General features: G+C 38.1%; 1 protein-coding gene across 1 annotated transcript in view; it reads left to right on the top strand.

Moving 5' to 3' along the window:
* Pir (pirin) overlaps window positions 1-15,340 on the top strand; it is a 91,506-nt gene that overhangs the window by 6,603 nt on the left and 69,563 nt on the right. The window contains exon 3 of the mRNA XM_047535968.1: window positions 4,189-4,281. Within this exon, the coding sequence (XP_047391924.1) occupies window positions 4,189-4,281 (93 nt within the window). The remainder of the gene's footprint in view (window positions 1-4,188; window positions 4,282-15,340) is intronic.

The following is a 15,340-nucleotide window of genomic DNA, read 5'->3' as shown; positions in this document are numbered from 1 at the left end:
TTAAAGGGAACTCAACATCTTTTCGTTTATTAATATTTCAGTCTGTATCTGTAAAAGATAAAATCTAAAAATATGTGCATAAGTATAATCCCATTATCATACCTCAAAGTTAAAATAATTTCCTTAATATCATCAAATAGCCCTGCCAAATCTTGGTCTTCATTGATTTAGCCTCTGTAGATGGTGCTCACCATTATTGAGTTAAGATAGTGGGGGTAAGAATCACAGCTCAAGATAGTTCAAGGCTGTATCTAGATTTCAGTGTGGAATATGCGCTTGTGGTCTCCTGCAACTATGTCATTATTACCCTGGGGCCACAATCTAGAGGCTGAGTAAGCCTAGGATGTGGTGTGAGGTGCTGGACTCTACCTTGAAGGGCCTCTCTCTTCTGATGCCATCTTGTCTTGATGTAGGCTAACCTAGAATCACTTGATTCTACCCTGCTGCCCCAGGTGTTATTGGCTTTATATCATTTAAGATTAAGTACAGCTGTGTTTTACAGACGTCTTCTCCAAAACCAGTGGCTAATATAAGTGTTTCTACTTCTCTTTTGTAAATCCTCCAAATTTAGGCAGTTCAGGGGGCTAAAGGCCTCATTGTTTTATTTTTATTGTTTTGTTTAATATTTTTAGTTGTAGATGGATGCAATAACTTTATTTAGTTTTTTATGTAGTGCTAAGGATCGAACCCAATGCCTCACATGTGCCAGGCAAGAGCTCTACCGCTGAGCTACCACCCCAACCCAAAGTCTCAGTGTTACTAGAGACTTGAGCTCATTCTATCTTAGGTCATAATCCTTTGTATATTCCTAGTGCATTACCTTATGGTCCAAGACAACTATTAGGGCTGTGTTAGTCATCTTTGCATTACTGTGACCAAAATACCTGACAAGGCAACCTAGAGGAGGAAACATTTAGACCCTCAGTTTCAGAGGTTCGGTCCATGATTGGCCAACTCCATTGCTTCAGGCCTGCCACGAGGCAACATCATGGCGGAAGGGCATGGTAGAGGAGTGCTGCTCTGCTCTGGGCAGCCAAGAAACAGGGGAAGGGGCCAAGAAGCAGAGAGAGAGGGTGAGGGACCACAGGGAAGATAAACCCTTCCAGGTTTGCTCCCAGTGAGCTCACCTGCCTACAGTTACCACACATTTAGTTCATTCAAACTAGGATGGGCACATTAGGTTACAGCTCTCATAATCTAATCATTTGCCTCTGAATATTCCTGCATTAACACGAGAGCTTTGGGGGGAGCACCTTAGGCTTGGTTTTTTTTTTTTTTTTTTTTTTGGGGGGGGGGTGCTGGGAATCGAACCCAGGGCCTTGTGCTTGCAAGGCAAGCATTCTACCGACTGAGCTATCTCCCCAGCCCCTGGGGGGAGCACCTTATATCTAAACAATGACAAGGGCAAGAACAACCATCACATTCTGCCATGGAAAAGAGGAAGAGGGGTCCATTCCCCTTTAGAAGGAATTTTTCTTAAAGTTCCACTCTGTAATTTCTACATTATGGCCAGATTCAATCATATGACCTCACCTAGCTACAGAGAAACTAGGGAATCTAACACAAGTACTACTCTGGATGTTTGTGGGGTACCTTCCTTATGTATAGAAGTATTCTAGATTCAGTGGCTCGTTATAACAAAAGCACAGTTTGTGTCCTATCCCCAGGGAACTACCATTCCTGGTTGGTACTTCCAGTGCTTCCTGACTTAAACAAAATACCAGGCTGTTGGAGTTTTATTATAGAAGTGCTGTGGGACGTAGGGGTGGTGACCACGGATTTTTGCATTGCTTTCTTAAAAGATCCAAAATAAATAAATAACTTGGAAGCTACAGCTTGAATTTGGCAGTTAAAGGATTTGGAATTGTTTATATGAAAGGAAAAATTTAAAAGATCATCAGTTTAATATGTAGAGAAAGACAGATGTGATTGAGTTGGGGTCTTAGTTAAAACATTTTAGAAAATCAGTTTCACATAAACTGATCTTGTATACAGATGAGGTGTATTTAATTAACATGTTGTCAAATCTATACTCAATGTTTAAAGAATATTAGGAACTTTGATAAGGACTAATTATCAGCCCTGCAAATAACACTTTAGTACACAGTATAACACAAGATACTCTTAATTACTGGAGAAAGATATCTCTTACACTATCTTCCACCTTTTGGCCAGTAAAACTGGTAGTTACAGGGCTGGGGCCTTCCAGGAAACTGAGGCATGCAGAGACCACCCCCTACTTCAAACCCTGATTCTTGAAATCAAATCAGAAAGATTTCAGACCTGTAGCTCAGAGTAACAGGCATGAGTTGATTGAATGGATAGGAAAAGGGAAAGGGGACACTCTCAAGGGGGAGAGGGACAGTGTGCCTCTCCTGCACTCCAGTTTTATTGGTGATCCCAGAGAAGTTTCTGGAGAGTCCCACCCAGGTCCACCTCTTGACTTTTGACCGACAGCAGGGTGATATCAGATTTCCATGTTCCCACTGCCATGACCACTCTAGGTACATTGGGCCCTACTGACCAGCTCTAATTGGATTCTTAATTATTCATACAGATTTTACGGTTAGGAGGAATTATGCTTATCTCCCTGAGTTTCAGGATCTGGTCTATGAAAAGCATCACAAAAGTTTCCCCTTCAGGGTATCCTGGGTTCCTCCCATGGACATTATCTTGGGTCTGCGTTTCTTCTGCAGATAACAGGTAATTGCTGAGGAATGTGACTTCCTGTCCACTTTTGCCTGGCAGAGCTGCAGGCAAATTGCTTCTTGGCAAAGAAGGCACGTGGGGGTCAGCACGGTGGGCCCGTCTTATGGAATTATTCCCTTAACCTCATGTTCCCACCATTGTCATCTGTCTGTCCTCTGACAAGGTCGTCCCCCTGACTTCTGTAATGTCTTCCTTGTTATGGTTTTCTTCCTGTGTGTGTTCCTATGTCATGAATTGGTGACCAGAATGATTGAATGTACAACCAGTATTACAAATAGTTCTGATATGGTTGAAATTTTGCCCAGATTGATGTTGAGACCCTAATCTCCAAGGTGATGTTATTAGCGGGTGGGGGCCTTTGGGAGATGAGTAAGTCATGGGGATGGAACACTCATAAATGGAATTAATACCAGAGTCAGCTGACCCGTTCCAGCATCTGAGGACACAGCTAGAAGTTGCCATCTATGAACCAGAGGATGGGTCCTCACCAGACACTGAATCTGTTGGTGCCTTACTCTTGGATTTTTTAGCCTTCAGAACAATAAGAAACAATTTTTTTTGTCATTTATAAGCCACTCTGTTTATGGTATATTGTTACAGCACTTCAAAAATAAGGAAGTTGGCACTAGAGTGGGGTCATTCTTCCATTATTTTGGACAATAGGTTCTGGCTTCTGTTTAAAATGGCTCCTTATCAAGTGGTGATTTGGCCACACCCTTGGTTTTTCTCCCGAACATACTTTTTTTCTTTACAATGAGAAAGCTTTATTAAGAGTAGGCTGAGGATTTTCCAAATCTTTTAAGCTCTGCTTCCTTTTTAATTAGCAACTCTGCATTTATTTACTTATTTATACTGGGGATTAGACCCAGGAGCCCCTAACCACTGAACCATACCCTCAGCTCTTTCTATTTTTTATCTGGAGACAGGATTTTGGCAAGTTATTTAGTGCCTCACTAAATTGCTGAGGCTGGCCTCAAACTTGCAATCCTCCAGCCTCAGCCTCCTGAGCTGCTGGGATTATAGCCACCATGCCCAGCTTAATGATTAAATCCTACTTGCACTTCAAGACCTAGCTCAACTGACACCTCTCTGAGTCTACCTCATTCTCACATGTGTAAAGTTGTCTTCCCTTAGAGCACTTACAATCACATGGCAATACTTTATTTTGTAGTCTGTTCCTTTATGAATCTGTTTAGGGCACAGATGATCTTATTTATACTTCACTATTTATATCTCAAGTGACCATGAAATGTTTGTCCACTCTTGGAGAGTAAAACATCAACTCTCTAACACAATCAGCAAAGAATCCCTATTGTTTCGGGAATAAGGAGTTCTTCCTGAAAGCAATTTTTATCACCAAAGGTTGCTCTCTGGCAACCTAGTTTTTGATGGGTTTTGCTAGATCTGTTCATGAATGCAGCCTCTGGTACTGTGGCTGAAAAAGTACATCTAATCTGCTGAATTTTATTTTAATTTCAGTTAAAAAATCTGGATCCGTTTTTACTGTTCGATGAATTTAAAGGAGGTAGACCGGGTGGATTTCCTGATCACCCACATCGAGGTTTTGAAACAGTAAGTATGATAATTTGCCAGTGAAGTGTGTATTTTAAAACTTGCTTCTTATTTTTAATGGAAAATTGAATTTTGGAAGAATGAATAATAGACTAAAATTCATTTTACAAGTTTCTGGCTATGCACTGTCTTACTATAGAATCGTAATGTCAATTTTACATGAGATGTACTCAAGTTTAAGTATTAACTACTAATATTCTTTGAATTTGTGCCATTGGAGGCCTTTCTATTCAAGCAGTTAATAAGCAAGAATTGGCTTCTTAAAGTACTTTTATAATTAAAATAACTTATTGGAGATAGAAAAAACTAAGATGGGATTCATTTTATATATATTTCTATGCAAGATTATTCAGAAACATTTAACCTCATGTAATATAATACTATAAACCCCAAAAGATAATTCAAGAACTTAGTATTTATACTAAATTCTAAGAAATTATAGGATTAAGGGGTCAAAATGTAACAGCCTAAAAATTAGGATTTTTGAGGATATACTTAGACCTTTCCAAGTTTAATTACAAAATTTAGAGATCCTGTTGCATAGTAATTTTTAGTTTTGGTCAGATATGGAAATAAAAATAAGTAATATAATATTGTGGCACATTCAATGTTTTCCATTCTCTACACATACATATATTCTGGGAAAACTCAGTGACACTTACTTCCTGTTATGAAGTTTAGCTATTTCCTCTGTATTCTTTTTTTTTTTTTTTTTTTTTTTTTTTTTGCAGTACTGGGGATCGAACCCAGGGCCTTGGGCTTGCAAGGCAAGCACTCTACCAACTGAGCTACCTACCCAGCCCCCTCTGCATTCTTAATAAATGATCTAGGGCTTGTTAAAGGTTTAACTGAGGGCTGGGGATATAGCTCAGTTGGTAGAGTGCTTGCCTCACAAGCACTAAGGCCCTGGGTTCAATCCCCAGCAGTGCAAAAAAAAAAAAAAAAAAAAAAAAATCAATAACTTGCCGACAAGCTTAAAACTTCTACCCAAGAAAAACATCTACAAATAGTATTAATAAAACAACAAAGAAGACTTAAAAAAAAAAAAAAAAAGGTTTAACTGAAAAGCCACTTAGTAAATAAGTAAATATTTACTGAAGGCTGGTGACATGCAGGTGTTGGTATAGGGTGACCTTTTGTCTTTTGGGGTGTGTGTTATGTGTTGGGGACTTGGTACAAGGCAGCAAGTGTGAGGCTAAAGAATGAGGCATGATCTCTGCTCATCTCCATATATAGTCTAGTTAAGGATATGAAAAATGAACAGAGAAAGAGTTAATCACGGGCTGGGGATATAACTCAGTTGGTAGAGTGTTTGCCTTGCAAGCACAAGGCCCTGGGTTCAATCTCCAGTACCACAAAAAAAAAAAAAAAAAAAAAAAAAAAAGTTAATCACCACAGCAGTTAAGTTACATGAACCCACAGAAGCTTCTAGAAACAGGATCAGGGTAGTTGGGACCTGTCTTCCTTTAGCCATTTGCCATCCAGTTCTCTTCTCTGCTAATCTACTGGGGGGGGGGGCACTGTGCCTTACATATAGCTATGCATATCACATTCTCTATGTCCATGTTGACTCATTTCCCAGAACATGTCTCTGCATACCTCCCTCTAGTTTCTATCTTACTAATCCCTTAAAAATCTTTTCAAATGTCATTATGTCCATCAAGTTTTCCAGACAATCCCAAGAGAATGCACTTTCTCCTTTGTTGGATCTACATGGCATTATATTTTTACCAGTCTCACACACATTATCCATTAAGGGTCCTTGATCATCTTCTGTCTCTCTTGTGTTAGATGGGACTTGCTTCAACCTCCCCTCAACACACCCAAGAAAACTGTAAAGTGCTTCAGTAGAGATCATCCCACAGTTCTCCCTGTTCTCCCTGCGGAGCCACCCAGTAACTACTGGCTGAAATTAATTAGATAATAAAAAAGAGATGACTCTTGCTGAAGACAATGAGTATTTAATAAAATCAATGAGGAAACACATTGGTTTCATTTCCATTATGGAAAGTGCCTTCTAAGGGGACTGTTTTATAAATTGTAAGGCATTCAACTTTAAATAACTCAACTATCAAATATCCATGTTTGGTGCTTTCTTTTTGATTAGGAATTTCCCTTAAATCTGTAGCTTAAATCAGTAATTACAGGTGATCCTCATTATTTGTGGATTGCATATTCATGAATTCACCTATTTGGAACCCCAAATCAATACTTGTGGGACTTTTGTGGTAATTCATGCAGTATGCATGTTCCCAGCTAAGGTGACGCTCTGCTTTCTTGTTTCAGTTCTCATAATGGAAGCAAGTGTCCTTTTCATGGTCTTAGTGCCATATTTCTTATATTTTCATGCTTTTTATTGGTAATTTCACTATTTAAAGTGGCTCCCAAGCATAGTACCACAGTGCTTTCCAGCATTCCTAAGCACAAGAGTACTGTCAATATGTCTTTTCTCATAGAGAAAAATGTATCTTAGATAAACTGTTCATGTATGAATTGTAACACTGTTGACTGAGAGTTCAATGTTAATTAATTGACAATACATGTTACATAATGTGTCTTTAAATAGAAATACATAAAACAGAGCCAGATATTGAGAGGTTGACAAAACTACCATGACCAGAGACTTGAAGGAAACCAATCCTGTATTTCCCCTAGGAACAATGGTTCAGTATTCACTAACTCGGTGATCATGGTAACTTTATAAAACATAACTGCCTTGTATCATGAGAAATGACTGTTGGGTTTCCCCAGGAAGTTTGGTAAGCCAGGGACTCAGCTATCTCTTAATATGGACTTTAAAAGTCTACAATTTAAAGCCAAATTCACCTGTAGTCTCATCACCTCTGGAGGTTTATCTAAATTATACAGGTTTATAAATTTTGAAAATGCTGTCTAATATAAAGAACAAAATTAGGATGAGCTGTAAAGTTGCCTTACTATATGGAAATAACTATTGTTATTATTGATGTATTTTCCTCCAGTACTTTTTTCTGTTATCTTACTATTTGTGTTTTGTATTTTTTTACCTAACATTATACTGTTAGCATTTTTCTAATATTCTTTAAAAAACTAATTTTTATTGGTCTCATTAAGCATCTGCCATGATGATTGTACCAACTGACATTAGCATAGTGAAATATGAAAGCAACTATTACCTTCAGCATCACCAAAAAAAAGTATATACTTGACTTTTTAAATCTTTACCTTTTTTCTCTTTTTTTAAAAAATATTGGGGATTGAACCCAGAAGTGGGTGCTTTACCACTGAGCCACATGCCCACATGTGTGTGTGCTGAAACCTGGGAATGAACCAGCTAATCCTTTTTATAAGAAAAAAAAATTATTTTAGACAGGATCTCACTGAGTTGCTTAAGCCCTCACCAAGTTGCTGAGGCTGGTCTCAAACTTGTGATTCTCCTACCTCAGCTTCCCAAGTTGCAGGGATTACAGGCATGTGCTATTGCACCCAGCTAAATCTTTGCCATTTTGACAGGTGAAAATAATGCCTTATCATAGTTTTAATTGACATTTCTTTTATCTGAGCAAGGTTGATTTTTCTTTTCATTTTAAAACATTTGTTCATCATAGATATTTATCTTTGGCCTGTTTTTTTCTGTTGTGCTGTATTAATAGTGTGTGAACCATAAGTATCTTTCAGGCTAAACTATATTTGTCAGGGCTTGCCAGTATTTATTCTTGTTGATATTATTTTTATTATTTTATACAAATTTCTTATATATTAAGGGAAAAAACCCTTTTCAGTGATAGGAGGTGCAATAGTGTTAAGGAAGATTAGATTGTTTTGCATGTTTCCAAATAAAGCATAGATACTAACTAATAGAAGAACTTTCTAAGCTGCATGTAGTGGTGCACGCCTGCAATCCCAGCCACTCAGGCTGAGGCAGGAGGATTGCAAGTTGAGTCAGCCTCAGCAACTTAGCAAGACCCTGTCTCAAAATAAAAAGGGCTGGGGATGTGGCTCAGTAGTTAAGCACTCCTGGGTTCAATTCCTGGGACCAAAAGATTTTAAAAAGACCTGAGCAGTAAAGGGTGGAATAATTTTGCAGTTACCCTTTTTCTAGTCTCTCCTGATGTGATAATTTGTTTAGGGCAGCTATAAATGATCAGAAGCACAGAATGATCTGAAAAATAAGAACGCCCTGCCCAAGTTTAGTTTAGTTCAAAAAAAGAGTTACTCACAGCTCACACCTACCCTGAGAAAAAACATATTTTGTGTCTTTCCAAATCACCCTTAAAAATTATGGCCTTAAGACTTTCCAAGTTTTATCACTGAAATGTCTCATGTCCCTGGGAACCCCTCAGGCCTGCATAAACTGAGATGGTTGGTTACTCCTGTGTCATTTTAGGATGGGTCTCATTCATTATGTTCTTAGTAGGCTGAAAAGTATTTTTAAAAAGTTTTTCACTACAAGCCTCAGCAGGTTCTTTGATTTTCTTCAGGAGAACAAAACCACCCTGTTTCCAAGGGTGTGCCTATCAGAAAAGCCACACTCATAATAACTGGTTGGTAGCCAGCAGCATTTGTAGGCAGTGCCTAAACAATATCCTGGAGAGGAAGGGAAAGGCCCTAGTGATTCACACCTAAAACTTAGGACCAAATTCCAACTTCCCATCTCCCACAGCCTGTTACTTCTGGCTTGCTATGCACCATTTTCAAAAGCAAACCATACCATCCAGGCTGAATCAAGGCTGAAAAAACTTTATTAAATTCAGCATCTATTTTTGGGAAAAAAATTCTAGAAAAATTAGGAAATACTTTACTAATATCATAGAGACTATTGTTTCATGAGTATCTTATATCATATTTTTTTTTATTTGTTCTAATTAGTACACGACTTTAGTTATGTCATGTTTAACACTCAGATATTGCTAGCCCAAACTGAATTCAGCTACTGTGGATTTTCTTTTGTTATCATCTTACCTACAAATAATTTTCTTCTTCCTTTCCAGTATCTATGATTTTTTTTTTTCTTTTCTTTTTTTTTGGCAGTGCTGGGGATTAGAACCAGGGCCTTCTGCATGCAAGGCAAGCACTCTACCAACTGAGCTATATCCCCAGCCCTCAGTATCTATGATTCTGTTATTAATGCTTCAAAGCTCTCAGAACCATATGAAAATGTGATCAGAGGGCTCAGGACTTGTCCTAAAGTTGTGGATATAGTGAAGCATATGGATTTTAGAATATATGTTGCTTTGGGGGAGAAGCTAATAGATTATAGGAGGGACACTCCACCCCTAAGACATCCCTGGGTGCCACCACACTAAGAATGTCAACCAAAACCTCTAAGTAAATAGCAGGATATTAAATACCTATGTAAAAATCAACTACTTTTCTACATAAAAGCAATAAACAGATGTAATTAGGGGAAACATTTTATTCCTAATGCAAATAAGAAATATAATTCCAGAGAAAGAAGTTATTTCCCATTAACTCAGTAATCCTACATTTATGAATCTAATAATTTCCTGGAAAACAGCCCGGAGTAAGAACAAAGGCTTATTATACATGTTTATCCCAGTACAATTTTTTTTAAAGGAACAAAGTATTCAGAGTAATAGGGTGATAATTACATATCTGGAAATTATATATGAGGAAATTATTATGTATCTGAAAAATGAAATATTATGCTACATTACTTATAAAGATAATGTTGCAAACTGTTTAAGTATTTATCAATCACAGACTGTTTACATTGGGATTCTTTAACCTCAGCAACTATTGACATTTTGGATGGATAATTCTTTGCTGCAGTGGGTACGGGGAGCACGGGCGTTGTCTGTGTGTTGGAGGATGTTTAATGGTGTCCCTGGCTTCTACCCACTAGATGCCAATAGCATCCACCCCCTTGCAATAAAAATGTTCCCAAACCTTGTCAACTGTCTGCTGACATAGGTACAAAGTCACCTGCGGTTGAGAACCAGTAATTTAAATATAGTATCTATACAATAGCTCACTGCCCAGCCCTTAAGAAGAATGACAGTTTGGTAGGTCTTAGTACAGAACAAACCCCATGATATTTGGAAAACAACATAAACAAGGTACAGAATTTGAAGCATACTGTGGGATTTGTATAAAAGCAAAGAGTATACCTTTGTTTAATGGTTTATTATCAGGCTTATTGTGGGGAAGACAGATTTCTTAAAATGAATGCTTACTTCCACAGACTATGTGGATACAAACAAAATAACATTACAAAATACATGTCACAGAACCAAAAGAAGTGGTGCTTAGAGAGAAAATGAACAAGTCATTAAAGATACAAGTTCTTGGGCATACCTAGATTATCTCTGAATGGGTGCTTAAGAAACTGGTGACATTGCTTCCAGGGAAGGTTTCTGGATGACAAGAGAGAAGGGGTGGGAAGAGTGTTAACTTTCACTTGCTTTTTTTTTTTGGATACTGGAGATTGAACACAAGAGCTCTTAACCACTGAGCCACATCCCACCTTTTTATTTTTATTTTGAGACAAGGTCTCGCTAAGTTGCTTAGGGCCTCAGCTAAATTGTTGTGACGGCTTTGAACTTGTGATCCTTCTGCTTCAGCCTCCCAAGTCATTTGCCACTGCACCTGGCAGAAGCTGTAGCTTCTAACAGAGGATCTGGGAGGTTTCAGGGGGGAAATGTGGACATTTATAGTAAGGCCTTAAGGAATAAGCGAAAATTTAACTGGGCAGTGGAGGTAAGTGTGGAGGTCCTGTTTAGGGGGACAGAATAGAAACAATGAATAGTCTTGTCAGACTTGAAAACTGTATGTGCAGCTGGGCTTGAGTTTAATCCTTGGTACAACAAAACAAAATAAAAAAAAACAACCCTGTATGTACAAGGATAGGATGGGGCTGGGGGATGTGATGGCATCTAAAGCTATAGGTTGGGCCATTGTTGGAGAAAGTCTTCAAGGTCAAGCTTGATCTCTAGTTGTAGTTTACACTCTGAAACTGACTAGTGGAAATAATTATGTTAAAGTAGAACCATCTCTAGCCTAAAAGCTCAACTTTTTTTGTAGAATTGCTATTTATGTCAGTTCTTTTCAACTGGGTAATTTTGCCCAACCCAGGTCACTTGGCAATTTGTTTAGTCATTTCTGGTGGTCACAACTGAGGATGATACTGCCATCTAGTGGATAGTGACCGAGAAGCTGCTAAATATCCTATGGTGCATAGGGCATGTCCTACAACAAATAATTAAAACCTGGCCTATGTCAACAAGCATAGGCCATGTAGAGGAAGGTAGAACTTTAAGTGAAATATTCTTTGAAAGTAGTCCAAATAATCCCAGATTTTCCCATCCATCTCACCCAGACTACATTACAATTACAAGCAGAAACCATCCATTCATGAGAGTACTTTCCAAGAATTCTTAAGTAGAAAAATTGGTGTGGTGTGTAAAAGACTCTAAACCCATCATTAAAAGATTATTTTATGTCACCAAATATAAGTTAATGCTTTCAAGTGAGACTAAAAATAAGTCCGAAATGAACTAACAAATCATTACATATACAAAAGCTTCATGTAAATCTTCAATACTATTAGCATAGCTGCTTCAGGGTTCTTCAGTCAGTAGACTCGTTTAAAATGAAAGGCCTGTTAAATGGGTGAACAATATTCTGTTGTGTATATAGACCATATTTTTTATCCATCCAAGTGTTGATGGACACTTGGGTTGATTCCATATGTTGGTTATTATGAATAGTGCTGTAATGAACATGGAAATATAGGAATCTCTTCAACATAGTAATTTTATTCCCTTAATACCCTGGTTTGATCATTATACAATGTATACAATTGATTACATATGCTGTATCCCATACATTTTTACTTGTCAATTAAAAACAAAACCATAAACAACAAAACCCTGAAAGCCCTGCTCATACAGGGTTAAACCTAAAGGACATTCGTCATGCAATATTAATTACTATTTTATGAGAAGCTTCATATATTTATAGGTTACCTCTAAGCCTCACAGCAACCTTGAAAAGTAAGAATTGTGCTGGGCCTGGTGGTGCACACCTGTAATCCCAGAGGCTTGGGAGGCTGAGGCAGGAGACTGAGGCAGAAGTTGCTGAGGCCAGTTCAAAGCCAGCCTCAGCAACTTAGCAAGACCCTAAGCACATTAGCAAGACCCTGTCTCAAAAAGGGCTGGCAATGTGGCTCAGTGGTTAAGTGCTCCTGGGTTCAATCCCTGGTACCAAAAAACAAAGCAAAACAGTTAAAATTGTTATTCCCTCATTTTACAAATGAGGCACTACCAAGCTGAAATAATAAGTAGAACCATCTTTAACCTAAAGAAATGGTGATTTGTCATACTTCAGATAGAGCACTAATCTCCAGAATTTATAAAGAACTCAAAAAACTTAACATCAAAAATACAAATAACCCAGTCAATAAATGGGCTAAGGAACTGAGCAGACACTTCACAGAAGATATATAAGCAATCAGCAGATTTATGAAAAATGTTCATCTCTAGTAATTAGAGAAATGTGAATCAAAACTACCCTAAGATTTCTATCTTACTCCAATTAGAATGGCAATTATCAAGAATACAAGCAACAATAAATGTTGGTGAGGATGTGGGGAGAAAGGTACACTCACACATTGCTGGTGGAGTTGCAAATTGGTGCAACCACTCTGGAAAGCAGTATGGAAATTCCTTAGAAAACTTGGAATGGAACCACCATTTGACTCAGCTATCCCATTCCTTGGCCTATACCCAAAGGTATAGGCATACTACTGTGTCACAGCCACATCAGTGTTTATTAGCAGCTCAATTCACAATAGCTAAGCTATGGAATCAACCTATGTGCCCTTCCACAGATGAATGGATAAAGAAAATGTATATATACACAATGGAATATTACTCAGCCTTAAAGAAGAATAAAATTATAGCATTTGTAAGTAAAAGGATGGAGTTGGAGAATATCATGCTAAGCGAGATAAGCCAATCTCAAAAAACCGAAGGTCAAGTGTTTGATAGGTGTATGCTGATACATAACGGGGGGTGGGTAAGGGAAGAATGGAGGAGTTTTGGATCATGCAGAGGGGAATGAAGGGAGGGGATGGGACAGGGGGCGGGAAAGATGGTGGAATGAGACAGACATCACTACCTTATGTACATGTATGATTGTATGAATATTGTGACTCTACATCATGTACAATCAGAGAAATGAAAAGTTGTACTCCATTTGTGTACAATGAATTGAAATGCATTCTGCTGTCATGTATAACTAAATAGAACAAATTTTAAAAATGGTGATTTGTCAAGTTCTCTTGCAGAGCAGGATCGGATAGACCCATCTGATTCTAGGCCCACACTTGTCCACTCTTCCATTACCACTCCCTCCAGGACAAGGCTGCCTTTCTGTACGTGTTATGTTCTCCCAATATACTCACATTCAGATGAGTAAAGGGTTTTATTACTATTAGAAATAAGGTTGCATGAGTGGCATAGATCACAAAATCGAACTTTCCATACTCCTTCCAAGCCCATTTACTGTGGGACCTGATGCTTTCTGGGGTCAGGGTTCCAAATTTTCCTCCCTGTGAGTGCAAAGCAATGCTGTTACTTCTCTGAACTTCTAGTTTAATGAAGAAATGGATTGTTATGCCTGGATATAGAAGGACAATTCTTTAACTTTTTAAAGTTACAAGGAGACCATCCATGATCTTATAACAGTTAATAAATTTATACTTTAATCACTCATGACATTTCATTACAAACTAAAAGTTCTTTCTCTTCTATACACTTTTGGTCCCACCTCACCCTGGGTTTTCCTCATTATTTCAATCTTTTAAGGCCCATTGGGGGGATGCCTCTCCCATGAATAATTCCCCGATTCCTCCAGATTCTTCTTCATCAGAATTAATCCTTCTTCTGTGTATCCTCTGGAACTGCTCCTATTCCTCTTTATCTTGTATACACTTGTCTGTTTATTTTAATAGCCTATCTCCTGCTGGAGTTGTAGCTCCCTGAGGGTAGGGAACTAATGACACTATGTTCCTTCTTGATGATTCCTAACTTCCTGTTTGTGATTTTTGTGATGCTATTTCCCCCTGTGCAGGCCAAAATGAAAGAAGAAAATGATTAAGAAAATAGAGATAAATTTATTTAAAATATTGCCAAGTGTGGTGGTACACACTGATAATTCCCGCTACTCAGGAGGCTGAGGCAGGAGGATCACAAGCTCAAGGCCAGCCTGGGTAACTTAGCAAGACCCTGTCTCAAAAAAAAAAAAAAAAAGGGCCGGGGATGTGGCTCAGTGGTTCAGTGCTCCTGGGTTCAATCCCTGGTACCAAAACTAAATAAATAAATAATTTTAAAAGATTCTTTATTTATATATTGCTATTTCTTTTTTGATTGTTCAAATGGCCTTTTATAAATTGATAGCCATCTAGTCTTCATGTCTTTTCAAAATTATTGAGCTCATGAAAAGCAAGGAAAGAATGAGAAACTGCCATAGATGAAAGAAACTAAATAGATATGATGATGTGGATCCTGAAGCAGATAAAAGGGCGTTACTGGAAAAACTGGTGAAATCCACATGTTATATACTTTAGTTAACAGTAACATCTGATCAATGGGTACAAACTTAAGAGGAAAACGTTCTGGTGTTTTATTACACTGTAGGCTGATTGTAGTTAACAGTGTGTCTTAATGTTGACAGGTATACAGAGGTTATGGAATATGTTAATGGTAGGAGAAGCCAGGAGAAGGCTGCACATGAACTAACCTATCTTTACAACTTTTCCATCAATCTAAAATTATTCCAAAATTAAAAGTTTATTTTATTCATTTATTTTTTTGGAGGGGGAGGGAGTACCAGGGATTGAGCTGGGGGCACTGGACCACTGAACCACACCCCCAGCCCTATTTTGTATGTTATTTAGAGACAGGGTCTCACTGAGTTGTTTAGCACCTCATTTTTGCTGGGGCTGGCTTTGAACTCATGATCCTCCTGCTCAGCCTCCTGAGCTGCAGGGATTACAGGTGGGCACCACCACACCTGGGTAAAAGTTTATTTTATTTTATTTTATTTTTTTGCAGTG

The sequence above is a fragment of the Sciurus carolinensis genome, chromosome X (genome assembly GCF_902686445.1).
Source record: "Sciurus carolinensis chromosome X, mSciCar1.2, whole genome shotgun sequence".
NCBI classification, from domain to species: Eukaryota; Metazoa; Chordata; class Mammalia; order Rodentia; family Sciuridae; genus Sciurus; species Sciurus carolinensis.
The sequence above is the reverse complement of the archived record's forward strand: the minus strand, read 5'-3'. Positions and strand labels throughout refer to the sequence as shown.